This window comes from Halichoeres trimaculatus, unplaced genomic scaffold, assembly GCF_033239565.1.
Source record: "Halichoeres trimaculatus isolate MK-OKI-2021-1 unplaced genomic scaffold, fHalTri1.1 fHalTri1_scaffold_9, whole genome shotgun sequence".
In the NCBI taxonomy this organism is placed as follows: Eukaryota; Metazoa; Chordata; class Actinopteri; order Labriformes; family Labridae; genus Halichoeres; species Halichoeres trimaculatus.
Window position 1 is genome coordinate 3,869,022 of NW_027437188.1, and position 16,926 is coordinate 3,885,947.

At 39.9% G+C, this 16,926-nt stretch overlaps 1 protein-coding gene across 1 annotated transcript in view; it reads right to left on the bottom strand.

Moving 5' to 3' along the window:
* Nucleotides 1–16,926, bottom strand: part of kcnj5 (potassium inwardly rectifying channel subfamily J member 5) — a 44,404-nt gene that overhangs the window by 14,165 nt on the left and 13,313 nt on the right. The window contains exons 2-3 of the mRNA XM_074679917.1: nucleotides 10,526–10,608; nucleotides 7,629–8,502 (exon numbers count right to left, since the gene is read on the bottom strand). Coding sequence (XP_074536018.1) covers nucleotides 7,629–8,502; nucleotides 10,526–10,588 — 937 coding nt within the window. The 5' untranslated portion in view covers nucleotides 10,589–10,608. The remainder of the gene's footprint in view (nucleotides 1–7,628; nucleotides 8,503–10,525; nucleotides 10,609–16,926) is intronic.

Below are 16,926 nucleotides of genomic sequence, written 5' to 3' on the forward strand. Positions count from 1 at the left end.
TTGTTGTTTTTTTTTTATTTTATTTTATTTTTATTGATGCCCGTAAATGTGGGTTATATCTATTTGTCACTTCTTCCATTCTAACCTCAATATCTTGTTTCCAGATGCAGTAAAACTTGGAACCCTTTTTTCCTTAGGAAAATGAACTGCCCTTATTTTCCAAGACTTCCTAGAAGTTAAAATATCAAAGACAGACTTGTTTACACAGCAGCATTATTGCGTCACCTCAAGATCATCTTAGTTCTGAGAAACAGCGTAAAGCCAGCTTATTTTTAATGTCAATAACTTAGAAAGCAAACAAACAAAAAAAGATCAATCCTGGACCTGCTGTCCCCAGAGACACTCCAGCAATAAAAAACGTTTGTTTGGCAACACTGTCGCACATGACCAAGCCTCAGGCACTAACATTTCAAAACTTTACTGCAAAGAGTAGCTTATTAGCTAGTTATTACATCCGAGATGTAAAATAAACAGATAAACCCGATCATTTTGTGTGATTACTCTACTTATAGACAGCTGGACCAAAAGGTGGACTCATCCCCTGTTAAAGTAGGTCAGACACATACATTTCTTTGCTCTTAACACCCCACTGCTTTTATACATTCAAACATGGGTTTCACCAACAAGTGTTAACATGTTAACACATGTTAACAAAAAAGTGACTAGGTTTGATCAAAGTTTTTAGATTTGTAGCGTGCATCTGAGAAGTATTCACCATACTTCACTTTTCCCACATTTTGTTGTTAAAGCCTATCAGTTCAACTTTCCTAACAATTCTATACACAACATCCCATAATTACAGGGTGATTTTTTTTCCTTTGGAAAATTTTGCAAATTTATGAAAAAAAGAAAACTTAGAAATCACATGTCCATCAGCATTCACAGCCTTTGCTCAGCACTTTGTTGATGCACCTTTGGCAGCAGTTACAGCCTCAGGTCTTTCTGAATATGACACCACAGGCTCGGCGCACCTATCTTTGGACATTTTGGTTCATTCCTTATTGTAACACCTCTCAAGCTCCATCAGGTTGAATGGGGTGTGTCGGTGCGCAACCATTTTCAGATTTCTCCAGAGATGTTTGTTCAGATTCAACCCCTCAAGGACCTTCGCAGAGTTATCCTGAAGCCTTTGATATCTAGGCTGTGGTCTTAGGCTTGCTGTCCTGCTGAATGATGAACTGTGGCCCCAGTCTGAGGTCCAAAGTTCTCTGGAGCAGGTTTTCATCCAGGATGTCTCTGTACATTGCTGCATTAATCTTTCCCTCAGTTCTGACCAGTCTCCCTGTTCATTCTGCTGAATAAACATCCCAACAGCATGATGCTTACACCACCATGCTTCACCATAGGGATGGTGTTGTCCAGGTAATGTGCGGTGCCTGGTTTCCTCAAAGCATGACTCTTTGCATTCACGCCAAAGACTTCTCATCAGAGCAGAGGGTTTTCTTTCTCCTGGTCTGAGAATCCTTCAGGGACCCTTTGGAAAACTCCAGGTGGGCTGCCATGAGCCTTTTACCAAGAAGTAGCTTCTTCTGGCCACTCGATCATAAAGGCCTGATTGGTTGTCTTTCTGGAAGGTTCTCCTCTCTCTACAGAGGACCTCTGGAGCTCTGACAGGGTGACCTTCCAGACTTCTCCCCCAATCACTCAGTTCAGACAGGGGGCAGCAGAAATGTGATTGTACCCTTCCACAGTTATGTGCCTCGATATAATCCTGTCTTGGAGGTCTCTGGACATTTTTTTTATTCCATACTTGGTTTTTGGTCTGTCACCTGTGGGACCTTATACAGACAGGTGTGTGTCTTTCCAAATCATGTCAAATCAACTGAATTTACCACAAGTGGACTCCAAGCTGTAGGAACATCTCATAGATGAAATCTTTTCACGTTGTGATGGGTGTTGCCTGTTGAATTTTGAGGGGAAAAAATAATAATTTCCTCCATATTGGAATGAGGCTTTTACATATAAAATGTGGAAAAGCGAAGCGTTGTGAATACTTTCCAGATGCACTGTATGTCACGCCTGTGTTCAAAAAATGTCATCATGTTTCCCCTTGTTGAAGATTTTTTTTCACATTATGTTAAAGCTTTGCAAAAATCAGTCTAAATTTCAAGCTTTATTGTGTTTTGATGCAATAACTGTTCTGAATTTATTAGCTGATGGAATGTAATTGAGTGTGTTGTGTCTATTTAATGCATTATTAATGGTGTGACTGTGCTGCTTCATCAAGTGTGAGTGCTAGAGTGTTGGGCTTTTTCTGCCAAATGCTGTAGGAGGGCCTGAGAAACATAAGTGAGTGATTTTAGGAGACTAATTCACAATTATCCCTCAAACCAAGCTGGCGCTGATATCTTGTGATGTCTGGCTTTAGAGGGGGGAAATATAACCACCTCTTTTCTGTCACTTTGATGTGCCACCAGGACTTGAATTTGTTTAATGATGAGTGTTCTACCACATTGTTTGCCTTAGCAATCATATGCATCATCAGCCGTTGATGTAAATCTACTTCCATTTGACTGAGTTTGCGAGATCAGTGTTTTGTTGGAATGAACCACAAATATTTCCTCTGTCAGAAAAGATGGATGAATAATAAATGATGTACTGGATCAGAAAACAAAAATATGTCCGTGTATAACACATTACTGGCAATCTATAAAATGCAACACAATTACCAGGGCTAGACATTAACTCTTTTGCTCACTGCCTTCTGTGGCTAGTTGTTTCCCCAGAGTCACTAGCCACTCAGCATTTTACAATTTTGTTGTTGGATGATTATGTTCAATATGATTAAAGCTGACAATAACATGCTGAAGTTTACCTGAACTAAATTTACAGCCTTTTTAAACATAAAATACCCTGTGCACACTTCAGATCAATGCTTAACACCACTGGTCATTATAAGATAGTCAGCTCTTAAAAGGTTTTGCTCCTTGTATATGAAAATGTGCAGTCTATCAAGACAAAGTTATAAAAGGAGCACTTTATTAGTGCAAACAATAATAGTGGTGAAGAGGTATAGAAGATTAGTTAAATAGGTAAAAACTGAACTAAAAAAAATGCTGTCTGCTTAAATATTTGTCTACAGCTGTGTTTGTATACTTTAAGATGAAAATGTTCCTACAGCACCTCATATCTGTGGCCACAGTTAAGTTTCGTTTTCTCTTCTCTACCTGTGCTTTTACCCCTCTTCCCCTGCTCTCCTGTGAGTGTTGTTGGTTAGACCACTGCAGTGTGGGCTTGAATAAACTCCATCGGATAAACATCCTCACTTTTTAAAAAACTCCAGGATTTTTGACTCTAGTTTGTTACTCAAATCTTGAAAATCTGTCTCCAATGGAGAGCAAAGAAGACGTGAGTGAACTTTAATTTCTCTAAATCACGTTATCAGATGCCAAACAAAGGGAACTGTCAGGCTGTCCAAGCCGAAGGTGGAGTCTAAGCTCCTGTCAGCAGTTACATCAGCAAAAGACTTCACTAATAAATCCATGAGGACACACTGTTTGCAGGCAGTGTTCATGGGAGTTGTAGTGTCGTGGTCTTATATTGCAATTGGTTTAGTTTTTCAGATGCCGTTTTTACAAAGGGCGTATAAGGGCCACTAAAGAAATAAAATAAATACATTTTTGAGAAAAAAAACTCAAAGTTTTCGAGTTTCTGAAGTTGCAAATTTACGACTTTAGAAACTCAAAAATTTGCAAGTTAATTAAGTGGGAAATTCATGACTCAATAAACTAGTAAATTTGCAAGTTAAAAAAGTCACAAAGTTACGACCTTGTAAAGTCGTACATTTACTGGTTTATGACGAGTCCCAGGTGTTAGTTGATGCACAGGCACAGGGGATGCCACGCTAGAGAGATGCAGATAAGCTGAAAAAAGCTAAGTTGAAAAAATTGTAAAATTGAAGGTTGTTTTGTGACAGATACGGGAGATGTCAGATGTTTTCACGTGTCTTTGCACAATCTATTTGTTTATCTGTGATCTACTGAGAAGTCAGAGTGGACTGTAAACTGTAATCGATTGCTTTGGTCTCCACTGCAGAAGCGCAAGATCGGCTGTGTCCTTTTTTTTCATACCTTTAATAAAATGCTACTGAGGAGGAAAGTTCAACGACTCGCTCTTTTGTTCGTGTCCTGTTGAACCACACACCCCATCTGTATAGCTCGTAGAACCATCTTTATGTTTGCAATTTTGTTGTACTTGTTGCAATGACCAATAAAGTTCTATTCTATATCTGCCCGCTGCGTTAAACTTCTTGTAGGATAAACGCAAACACCTCCTCAAGTCCAGTGTGCTGCTTTCTTCTGAACAGCCCCATGGCTCAACAACGTCTTTTCAGAGCCCGTAAGAATGTGATGACTCTGCGCTAAAACCAGTAGTATCTCCTTATTGCTGAGATCAACTCCAAAGTACAATCTTATGAGGCTTACAATTAGGTCCATCTTGCAGTGAAGTACATAACTACGATGGTGTATTAGGGCTGCTACTACTATTACTACTTTATTAAGTCGAAAATTTTCCACTTAATGAACTTGCAAATTTTTGAGTGTCTAAAGTCATAAATTTGCAACTTGAATTTTTCTCGAAAATGTATTTATTTATTTAGTGGCCCTAATACGCCGTCATATGATTTAGAAAACTATAACAAAACAATTCAACTTGCCTAAAAGGCTAGTGGGAGTGGCAGTGTTACCCACCGCTGCTGAAATTCACCTGCACTGGACAGGTTGGCAGGTATTAAAGTCAATCCCAGATAACAACACTGACAGCAGGTTTATTTTTATCTGACGGTCAAGCAAAGGTGCTGATTCAGCTTGAATAGAGAGGCAGAGCTATTATCTTTCAAAGTACTTTGTTCCCCTGTTTTTTTGAAGATGAATTCTGTGTAATACTTTGGCAAATGCTACATGGACTTGCGTTTCCGCCCCCTTCAAACAGGTCTCACTAACGTCAACAGGGAAAGGAGCTGAGTGAGGGCTCTTAGATGGCCAGAAGGGTCTGAGGTCAAGGACCGTGTCAGCATAACCCTTGTATGACTCCACAGCCTGTTGTAAAGGTACAAGGTGATTTAATGCCTGGGTCAGGTGTGAGTAGGAGGCTTGTTGACTTATAAAGCTCCAGGGGAAAAAAAAATCTATACGAAATAGAAAAGAATACTGTAATGCACAAGAGCTTTGCCTGATCGCATTAGTGGGAATGAAAAAAACGTGCACATGATTTAATGTTCCATCACCATGTGCCATTAACTGATGCAGTTTTATCAATAAAGGTCTCAATAGGCATTATGCACAGATCACATCGGCATCGTCGTGATGATGCTTTGCTGTTTCCAGTTACCAAAAGAAACATTAGAAAGCGCCAGTAGACGGTGTTATGATGGCAGAGATTAAACAAATAAGGTGTTTGCTGGAGTTTCCTACAGAGAATCATCCAGGCATCTGGAACAACACTACGTAGGAAATAGTATAAAGGCTTTAAAATGTATCTGTCCTCATTTCATTGCAGCTTTCAAGGTAATTTACCAACACTTGCTATTTTGAGCTAGAAGCCTTGCTTTAGAGTTTAAAGTTAAGACTCTGTCCTGCTTCATGTTAATCTTTAAGTAAGTTTAATCATGTGTATTTCCCTTTCACGTCACGTTTGCACTTTTATTAAAGTATCAGGTAAAAACGAAGCTACAAGGGATCTTCTAAGAGTCCACTGATACATAATTATCTCACAAGAGATTCTTATCTAATACACTCAACAAGTAATGCCTGTAGGTGTAGGTTTCATATTGTTTTGGTACATTAGGAGCTCCTAAAGAACCAAAAACGATCCAAAAGCTAGTGTTAGCTTCATGCTAATGTACAAAGGGAAACTGCATTAATATACTGGCAGTTAGCATAAATCAAGAGATTCATTTTCAATCCATTCAACATGGTATATAGCTCGTAAAGTACTTAAGACTTAACCAAGCATTCAGCGGTAGCTTGATGCTAGCTTACATAGGAAATTGCATTGATATGCTCGTGGTTAGCATACGTTGAAAATACCATGTTTTTTTTTTTTTTTTCAGAATTTCAACTTTCGTAATCGCTTTATAATAAGGTCCTGTAATAAGCATTAATAGGACCTTTGTAAGTACTTATAAGATGCTTATTCACATTATTATTTGTTTATAAGACTATATAACTGCTTAATAAGTGTTTAATAAGGTCATTGTAAGGGTTAGGCCCCACAGGTTAGGTTTAGGCATGGGGCCCTGAATGGTTAGGTTAAGGGAAGGGCTGGAGTAGGGCTCATGAGAGACAAAAGCAGAAGACAAAAAACAAAGAGGGTTAGGGTTAGGTTCCATATAGCTTATAGATTAAGTTGTCTTGTAGTAACTATTACAATGACCTTATTAAACACTTATTAAGCAGTTATATAGTCTTATAAACAAATAATGTTAATAAGCATCGTATAAGTACTTACAAAGGTCTTATTAATGCTTATTACAGGACCTTCATATAAAGCGTTTCCCAACTTTCATCACTCAACACATAAAGAAATGTACATCACCATCTAACAAAAGATTCATTTTCAGTCCATTCACCAGAAATGTGTCATGCCTGCCTGTACATACCGCCTATCCCTGCGTTTAAAAATGAGTGGATTGAAATTCATTTTGAGGTTAATAAACAGTGCTGCTTCTGGATATAAATAACCCTGATTTAGCCAGTATCTTACACAAAATGTACTAGAACAAGGCTAGCACATAGGCATCTTTGAATCTCAAAATTTCAGTGTTCTTTAAACTTGCTGATTATAATCCAAGCATTGGAATTGTCTGGTCAGCGGTAATTCTTCTTACCACTCGTTCAGCCTTAAGTACAGTCTTGTGTTCCTAAACAGAAGCTTTGTGGAACTTTACAGAAACACCTGGTCACGTCTTTCTGCTAAATGTAACCAGCCTGGGGCACTTTTCAGGGCCACTTGGCCTTAACCCAAAACACAGACCAGCAGTGAGGGTAGCTACACTTCATTCATTTTGAAATAAACAATATCAAAGACATAACCTTGGAGTAGCAACAGTGGAAATGAGGGGCAGAGAACATTTGTAGGTCTGTAACGACATTATATTCCTCTTAATGTCAGCCAAATTTAAAAAAAGAAATAATGATTTCTCACTCTGCAGAAATGATTTCTTGATTAAGACGTGTTTTTTGTTGGAGACCTGATGAAAGCACACTTTTCACCTCCCTCAAAATACCATTTGTTAGCTTCCACAAAACAATAAAATCCTCATTAAAACCTGCACTAAATCAGGAATAAGATGCATTAATATTATTTATGCCTCACTTAGGGAGTTGATTGTCTGGTAATGTTAGCCTCTCTGTCTTTCCATCCATTACACCATTATCTTTGCAATCAGCAGCACTTACAGGTACTCCATTCTGTCTCTCCTTTTGAAGCAATGTATCTCCATGTCAGCCTCCTCTCTCTTTCCATCCATTTACATCTTCCCATCCCTCCCACTCAGCTCACTTCCTGCCTCAAACATTTCATCAGCGTCTGTCTCGGTTGATCTCTCTATCTATTGCTTTTATGACCTCCCTTTCCACCTTTCTCCCTCTCATTATTGCATCCCTTGATCTCCCCGCAGTTCATACCTGTTGCCTCCACCATGCCTTCAAGGATCACCACAATCTCAAACTCCTCCTTCTCCATTTGAGCCAGAGACATCTCCCAGAAAGGGCTCTTCTCATTGATCTCATGAGAGATGATAAGCGGCGACACCAGGAACAGACGGTCGTCTCCCGTGTCAAAGCCGATGTTTATGTCAGTCTGGTTGAGTGGGATGAACTCCCCCTCCTTGGTCTGCTGCGAGCGGATCAGCTTTGCTCTGATCGATGCCTCCACGATGTGAGAGTTCCTCAGGTCTCCTACCCTAAACATCAGGCACATCTTGTTGTCTCGCACTGATATGACAGCTTTGTGCGAGAACATCAGGGTCTCGGCGCGGTTCTTTGGCTGTGAGATCTTGACAAACATGCATCCGACCATCATTGCATTCACGATGGAACCCAAGATGGCCTGCACCAAAAGTAGTATGATACCTTCGGGGCACTTCTCTGTGATCACTCGATAACCGTACCCAATGGTGGTCTCTGTTTCAATGGAGAAGAGGAAGGCCGAGACAAAACTGTTGAGATTCTCCACACAGGGGGTCCAGCCCTCCTCACCTGCATGCACAAGATCCCCACGGATGAGTGCAATCAGCCACCACAGGAAGCCAAAGAAAAGCCAGTTCACCACGTACACCAAGGTGAATATGAAGAGACTAAGACGCCATCGAAGGTCCACTAGTGTGGTGAACAAGTCACTGAGGTAACGGTATGTCTCTTGTACGTTTCCATGATGAACGTTGCATTTGCCGTCCTTCTGCACATATCGCTGGCGTGGCTTCTTTGCTGGGTCGGAAATCAAGTGGGTTCGCTCTGTTGAGATCTGAGCCTCCCTCAAGTGTTTCGGAAGTTTCTTCACCTGTGATGAGGAGAAGAAAAACAGACAGGGAGCAAAAATCAAGAGATGAAAGAGAGAGATCAGAACCACTTTAAGTGCTTCTCAATATGGGTGATTTCGTTTCAAAGATACTTTCACTAAAGCTGTATCGAGTTTGTATTGGAGGGTGTAGGTGTTAACCTTTTAAATGAGATTTTCTTTCACTCTTCCCAAAACCGCACTGCTCTGTGCTGCTGGCAGGGAGGGAAATAAAATTAAGAGCTGTTATAAAGCCTCTGGTCTGAGCTTCTCCACTGTGACTTTGTAGGTGTCAGTGAACACACTTTTATATACGGGAGAGAGGAGGAAGTAAGGACACAATAAGGACACGAGGGCGCCCAGGTCCTTGTCTATGTTGGCCCGGCTCCAGCGCAGCGATCTGTCCCCACAGCTGTGCCCTGCCTACCTTACCGTCCCCTGTGTTCCCTCCCCCCTCACCCTCTGGGACTTTGGCAGGCCTGGATAGGAACAGATCCTCCATCTTTTCCCAGTGGACTCTTATGGCATCCTTCAAAAGAGTGGCATATGCCTGGGCACACGTGTTGTATTATGTAAAAACCACTCTCAGGCATAAAACAAGCAAGGTTCTAATGTTGAATGTTTCAAACATTTACGTTTATGAAAGCAACGCCCACTGCAAAGCCTGGGAATGTATTCCTGCAGGTGCTGCAGATAGTTACCCATTTTTTGAAACAGATACATGCTTTGATAGAGGAAGGGACAAACATGAAGGAGGACAGAGCTGTCAGGCACCTTTCAGACAGACAAAGGACACATCGGCAGCACACTGACACCTTCCAATCTCAGCTGATAATCGAAAATGTATTGTGTAGAGGTAAGAAAACACCTCTTGTGCCCTATAAATCTTGCTGCTAATCGGACACCTGTGATCTATCTCTCTCTGGAGTTTTGCTCACATCTGGCGTCCCATTGTAGCCACGACGACTGCTCTTCCCTTCTATCAGAAAAACGATCACTCTCACGGCTCAGCATGGAAAGGAAATAAATTAAGGTGCTATAATATTGTTGCGGTGCCTACAATTGTTGAGATGTGATAATAAAATCTGTCAAAGAGGCTGCCTTGAGATGTCAGCTGCTGTATCATCGCCGACCTGCGTACATGCCTATTGGGTCAGGCCTGCATGTGCGGTATTGAGTTTTCCCATATTGATTCGAGTGATCCCTGTGTAAGGAACATTTCAACAGAGAGGAATTGAAAGACAATGCTTATTGATCAGCATTGCAATTAGTGGTTAGATGACAGTGCATTCACTAAATGTCAGTGGGCTCCCTTATTACCAGCTGTGCTCAGGGATAATGGACCCAAATATATTCCGGACAAAGCCAGGCCAGCATTTCTAAACTGATTCCCCCCTTTTGACAACACCAGGCGATACAAACAAGATTATTTTTAGTAGTATTAATCAGTCAAGACATCCAGATTAGGCCCTTTTATTTCAAAACGAAGGCTAATTGAATGATAGATGAAGCTGTCAATGCGGCGCCTCAAAATCTTTGGCCTTTTCAGTCAAAGTGGTCTATGGGGGTGATGGTCGATAAATAAATTCATTAGTTCTCTCTGCGTGACAGTACGGGCCCTGGATGTTTTCTCTCATTGAGCTTTTATGGACACACTTGGGTGGACGGTACAAGTTTTAATCAGCTTGGGAATGGGGACAGATAACAAGCCAAGCATTCTTGATTGGCTCGTCTTTTTCTTGTAAAGTAAACCAACGCCAAGGGAAACAATCTATATCTATTTATCAGAGCCAGGGAACCGGGTATTGATGTGTACTGTGGAGTGTTTTACATTAACTGTGCTGTACTTATTTACACCTTTATAACAGCAGACCTTCTTTATGTCTGCTCACAAAGCACGATTCACTATAATCATCACATCCCTCCGCACCTCCCACATCATTTTCTACCCCTGACCTCTTGACTCATTTTTCTTTAACATTCTCCATGCATTTTAAATCCTTTATCCTTAGTAGTGGCTTTGTACCTGCGCAGGTGTGACTCCTATCTCCATGTTGTGGTCCATGAGGACTCGAGAATCTCCTGCCATCCTCAGCTGAAGCTCAACACCTGTGAGAAACAAAAGAAATACATGACAGAGGTCAGTTTGTGATTTGAAATATTTGGGTGCAGACTTGGCCAAAAGTTAAGTAGTGTTCCCATATATCTGGCATCCTGGTTCACCTGCATGAGGCCCCTTTCCCACATCACAATCTCCCACTCTCTCTCACAGTTTCCTGCCCTATCTACTAGGCCTGGGACGATATGCTTTTCCCACAGTTTGATTCCTTTATGAATTTTGGAGTGCCTTTTTGATTTAAATTGCAATTTTTTATTTATTTATTTATTTATTTATTTAATTATTCATTCATTCATTTCATTTTATTTTATTTCATTTTATTTTATTTCTTCTTCTTCTTCTTCTTCTTCTTCTTATTTTTATTTTTTTTACGCCAGACCATGTAAAAAGGTTGAATGATGATGCATACAGACTATTTAAGGAGCCATTGTTCCCACCAAAGTTGCAAATGACATGCGAGTCAGTTTTTAGGATGTTTTCAAGGAATCTGACATCAAGTTACTGGATAGTCCAAAACAACCAAACAAATACAAAACAAAAACAAAACAAAACAAACAAGCAAAAACAACAAACAAAAACATTTTGCCCTCTGCTGGAGAAAAGTGGTAACTTTTTTTTCTAACCTAAGTTATAAACAAAGACTAGAATAAAGGATTCAGATTAGAGGGAAGAAAAAAATATGTTCCAGATCAAAATAAAATCCCATCAATTTCAAAAATCGTAACACAAAAAAACAATCCAGATACTTATGTGTATAATATTTTTTTTTCTCCCACCCCTACTATCCAGCATCCACTATTCCTGGCTCATTATTCCACAACTCTCAGAGCCAAACAAGCTCTTTTCATTCCTCCTTTTCATTCCTGGACATGTAAATTACACATCCTCATTGAGCGCTGCATTCATCACATCTCAACCAACAATCTGCTGTTGGTGTATAGTGCAACCCCACGGGAGACACCACTTTCCACCTTACATTCAAATTAGTTTAAATGGTCAATAAGTCAATGCTACCCATTTAGTATACAGCTCAAAGCCATGAAGGCTTCCTGAGCTTTATACTCAGGAACGTTAGTGCTTAATAAAAGTGAGATTTTTTTTTGCTGCAATAAGCCAGTACCTATTTTCTGGTCTTTTCAAAATTTCATACCACAATCATACAAGTGATGGAAAATTCCACCTCTCTTTATAAGCAGAGTTGTAAGTAGATCGTTTGGCTCAGCCCCTCAGTGATAGCTGGCTCTTTTGGATCTCAAACAGCTCTTCAAAGCTCCATTTTGGCTTTTATTAAATCAGACATCTGTGGCAATGTTTGACCTATGACTGTGCGCATGTGTTTTACTTAAGTTATCAGATTTGTATTAAACCACACCATTACCAGAACAACACTACTGTACATGATGTTTGGTTTAAAACAATGTGATCCCATGAAGCACCAGTCCCCTGAACCCCATCATCGCCTTACTCCTGCAATCCTTCATGTATTGAATAACAATAGCTCCCAATGGGGCCTCGACTCATATTGTACATGTACATGTTCATGCTGGCTCAGCACAGTACAGATTTATACACTGAGGTAAACTAAAGGGAAAAGTCAGTCCTGGCTAATTCCACTCCAGTGTGATCACAGATGTTGACTCTGTCACAATGAACAATTTAGGGTCAGGGGTGTAGCTACAATTAGGCTAACACAGGCAGTTGCCTGGGACCCCAAGATTCCCAGGGGCCCCCAAAGCATCTCTTAAAAACTGATTTATGAAGTTCTCTTCAAATGAAAGCATTTCTTTTTTCTAAATCTTACTTCACATGCTTCAAAATACATCAAAAGGCTTAATCTTTAATGATCGTGGGTACTCCCCCTCCCTTCTTATTCAATGGGCTATTCCACAACACATCTGAAAATTTGCTTCAGGAAGAAAGTGGTAAAAAAAACCTTTTTTCCCATTTTTTTCTTATTTTCAACCAAGTTTGAGATAAAAACAATGTTGCTCTGAGATCTGAGATAAACATATAAGACTTTTAGGATTTAAGGACTTTATCTAGCCCAGGAAACAGGATCATTTTCTCAAAATCAAACTTTTTGAGTTGGTGATAAACATTGTACAAAATCTAGTTTTTGGAAACATAATTCACTGGACAGGGGGTCAAATAAAAATACATGAACTTTAAAATAATAGAACCAAAAAGTATGCTAACTGTAAATATCACCTCTTTCAGTAGATTTTTTTTTTCCAGTTTTATGTTGTGTTTGATATTTCCATATTTTTTCTTTACTAAATTATTTTTTCCAATATTTACCTATTGTAATGTTTTTCACTTCATACTTTCTTGTTTGTTACTGTTACTCTGTAAATTCCCCACTGTGGGACAAATAAGCTGTCAATTGACCATAAAAGATTTCAAATCCAGGGCAAAGTGGACTAAATTATGTAATCACTTTTTTCAAAATCAAACTAAAGTACAAAACCTGAGGAAATGCATTTAGTTGCGTTAAGTTACCATGTACAAGATTAGCACCGTCTCATGCCTTGATTCTGGGAAAGAGACAGTGGACCCAGGGAAGGCCAGTCTAGCTCTGGGGAAGATGAGTTACAAGGACAGGGAGGGCCCTATTGACTGGGTTTGCCTTGGGTCCCCAAACAACTAAATACACCCCTGTTTAGAGTTCACTGTTAAATCTAAGGACAAGCAAAACACTGAGCACATGACTGTTTACATGCCACAGAGGAACTGTGATTGAACCACCAACCCTCCAAATGAAAGTTGACCAGCTCTGCCAGAGCAACCTCTGTTCCTTTGGTTGTAAGAGTTGCAGTCACTGTTGTCACTCATGTCACTTGTAATCTCAGAGCGGAGCATTGGAGGGTACTTGTAGTAGTGCTTTGCTAATACCTTTTAACTAAACTAGATTCCAGCGTCAGGCTGCCAGTGGCTTAAGCAACAATTCTGGCAAATTAAACTTTATAAAAGAAGTGACTGGATGAGGTCATAAATATGCGCCCTCATTATCACCCCAAAATGAAGAGAATGAATGGATAAACACAAGATAAAAACAACAGTATTCAGCTCTTCTTCATCACTGTAGTAGAGGTCGGTCAAAAAGTCATCAAGCCTCTTTTCATGATTTTGCCATCAGCTAAACTGTTTTCTGTGTTCCTTTTGTAAGTAATGAGGGTTTCACTGATCAATATTTCCATGAGGAGATCAGCCTATTAGTATAGCTACGCTAGCAGCTGTTTGAATGCTAATGTTGGTTAGTAGAGAAGCAAAAAAAAACCTGTATATAGTGACTCATGCTACATAATAATCATGAATTTTCACCCAAACAATCAAAGTTCTAACTCATGACTGAGGATAAAGTTGTTTATTATAAGTCCTCTATAGCTCGGCTATCAGGAGAGCAGCAGCTGCCTGAACAAAAATGAGTAATTTGGAGCATCTTGTGAAGTACTACTTAGTATAGGTTTCATAAATAAGAAATTATTTCATCCTCCATCTCAGTATGACACCAGTATATATAAGGACCCTGTAAAGATAGCTGAGAAACTGGGGCTTTGTTAAGAACTTTGGTAAAGTTGGAATGATTTTCAAAGATTTGTCTTTCCTCGATCAATAACTCATCAGAGGAACATTGCTTTGACAAATCCACGCCTCTCTGCAATCACAGCAAGGTAGACTGAGAGCTACAAACTTATTCTTCTCTTATCTTGTAAATGTATTTTTTTTCTTTAATGTGGCCAAATCCTCTGCCCTTGTGATTATCAAAAGACAAAAAGGGCTCTGCCATTAGTCACATTAGAAACTATAGCCAGCAAAAATGGCATTCTAGGAAAACAATGTGCTTTAATCATCAACACATTAGCACAGTAAATGTGTGCATGTTAGCATGTAGAAGTTAGCATTTAATTCACTATGTTAAAGAAAAACTGGCACTGTTTGCATAAAGGTTGTTTTAGTCTTTAAATCTTTACTATCTAAAAAAAAAGACAAAAAAATAAAAAAAACGGTAAAGCTTTATATGAAGGTCCTGTAATAAGCATTAATAAGACCTTTGTAAGTACTTATAAGATGCTTATTAACATTATTTGTTTATAAGACTATATAACTGCTTAATAAGTGTTTAATAAGGTCAACATAATATTTACTACAAGACAACTTAATCTATAAGCTATATGGAACCTAACCCTAACCCTCTTTGTTTTTTGTCTCCTGTTTTTATTTCTCATGAGCCCTACTCCAGCCCTTCCCTTAGACCTAACCATTCAGGGCCCCATGCCTAAACCTAACCATTCAGGGCCCCATGCCTAAACATTACCTGTCGGGCCTCACGCCTAACCCTTGCAATGACCTTATTAAACACTTATTAAGCAGTTATATAGTCTTATCAACAAATAATGATATGAATAAGCATCTCATAAGTACTTACAAAGGTCTTATTAATGCTTATTACAGGACCTTAATATAAAGGGATACGAACAAATCAAATCAAATCAAACAATGTAAGAAGCAGATTGAAAACTCAGGTAGGACATTACTGTGGTTTTATTGAGACTTGTATGTTTAACAAAAGAGCAAGACTTCATTTTGCCCTTTAGAGAACGTGGTGACTTGTAAATGCATCCCTAGCTTGCCCTGAAAATAAATGAAGAAATAAATAAGTACGCAAAAAAACAAACAAAAACATGTTTTGCTTTGAAAACTGCTTTGAAAAATCAGACACTCACATAAACACACTGAATTCCCCTTTCTACCTCCTCTACACTATTAAAGATGGTATTTTCATTGTATTAGGCTCATGCAGGGTAAAGTGTCAGACTTGGAGCTGGTGCAGTGTCCACTGTACGCCTGGATCAGGAGCAGGCTCAGCTGCAATGATTTTCCAGCCTTGTTTTCTCAAAAGAGCAGACTCATTATTGCCGGCATGGCCAGTTGCTTCCACTGCATGTGCCCACATACACTCATAAACAGTCACAGACACACAACTCTCTCTGTACAAACGCACTCATCTCACACAGCTCAGTTTCAGATCAGTTGCAGTGATTGCTTTCTTAATCGGCTGGAGACAGAAAAATAAATACTTGCTGTCAGAGGAAATCCAGTTGCTTCTTCTCCTTTGAATTCAATCTGATATAAAACAAGTGTATGCATTATCTCTGCGGCTGTTTTTAGCTCCTCTGGAGCCTCGTAGGTGACATGCTGACAGTTTACACTTAGTGTGATGTGATTTTAAAGAGATTCATCCTCTGCTTGGGTGTATGCTGGAACTGGTATTTTTAACACCTGTTATCTTGGGTACAAAGTGACAGGAGGAGTGGAGAAGAGATGCTTTCAAGGTCTCCTAAAAATGCGGGATATAAAAAACAGCTGCTAAAATACTTCTAACAGGGAGTGTGTGTGGAGGGGTAGGACCTGTGATAAAGCCCTACTTTTAGCCGCAATCTTCCAACACCTTCAGAGCTCCATGAGAGGCAATGAAGTTATGGAGCCCCCGGGTGTTGTTTGAAAATCAGCTACTTTGAATTTTACCAGAACAACAATGGATAAACAAGGCCTTGTGATGAACCAAGCAGAAGAACAAGGGTAAATTACTTTTGCCGCCGTTCCTGACCTTAACTACATCTGACATTTCTTTGTCATCTGTCCTTGATGCTACTCTATTTGATCGCTGACGAGTGAGGAGAGGGAATGAAAGGCAAGCTTGGAGGAGTGAGAGGACCACGTCACAAGTCAGATCCACACAGGAATGTGGTGTTGACATTGATGGTCCAAAGCAAAGGGCAGAGTGACGTGACAGGCATCTGAGGAGGGAGAAGACAGACAGACGGACAGCAGAGGCGCGGCACACACAAAGCTCCAGAAAAAAACTCGCTGAATACATTAAAGGGGTTGCAAGGTCTCGCTTTCTGACTCATTTTAGGTTCTCTCATGAATTAAACATGGCTCTCTGGAGATTTGTGAACTCCAGACCTGTGTGTGTGTATTTTCAGCGAGGCTGTGATTGTGTTGTCTGTACACAGCAGCAGACTCAGAAGGAGAGGTGTTCGAACATAGATATCAGCTGGGCTGTTTTATCTTGGCGCTTTAAGAGGGTAACAAGCATTTATCTTGTTACCAGCGGAGTGACAGGATGCTTTGGCTGAATTGTGTTTGTGTCCTGATAACAAGACCACTCATCTGTTGTGCCTGAGGCAAAAGGGTACTAGTAAAGCCAGGAACTTGCTTCCTAAGGGATATCTCCTGGTATATTTCCTCGTTTGCTGACGCTGCATGTTGTGAACAATAATGTGCACAGAGCACAGCAAAACGTG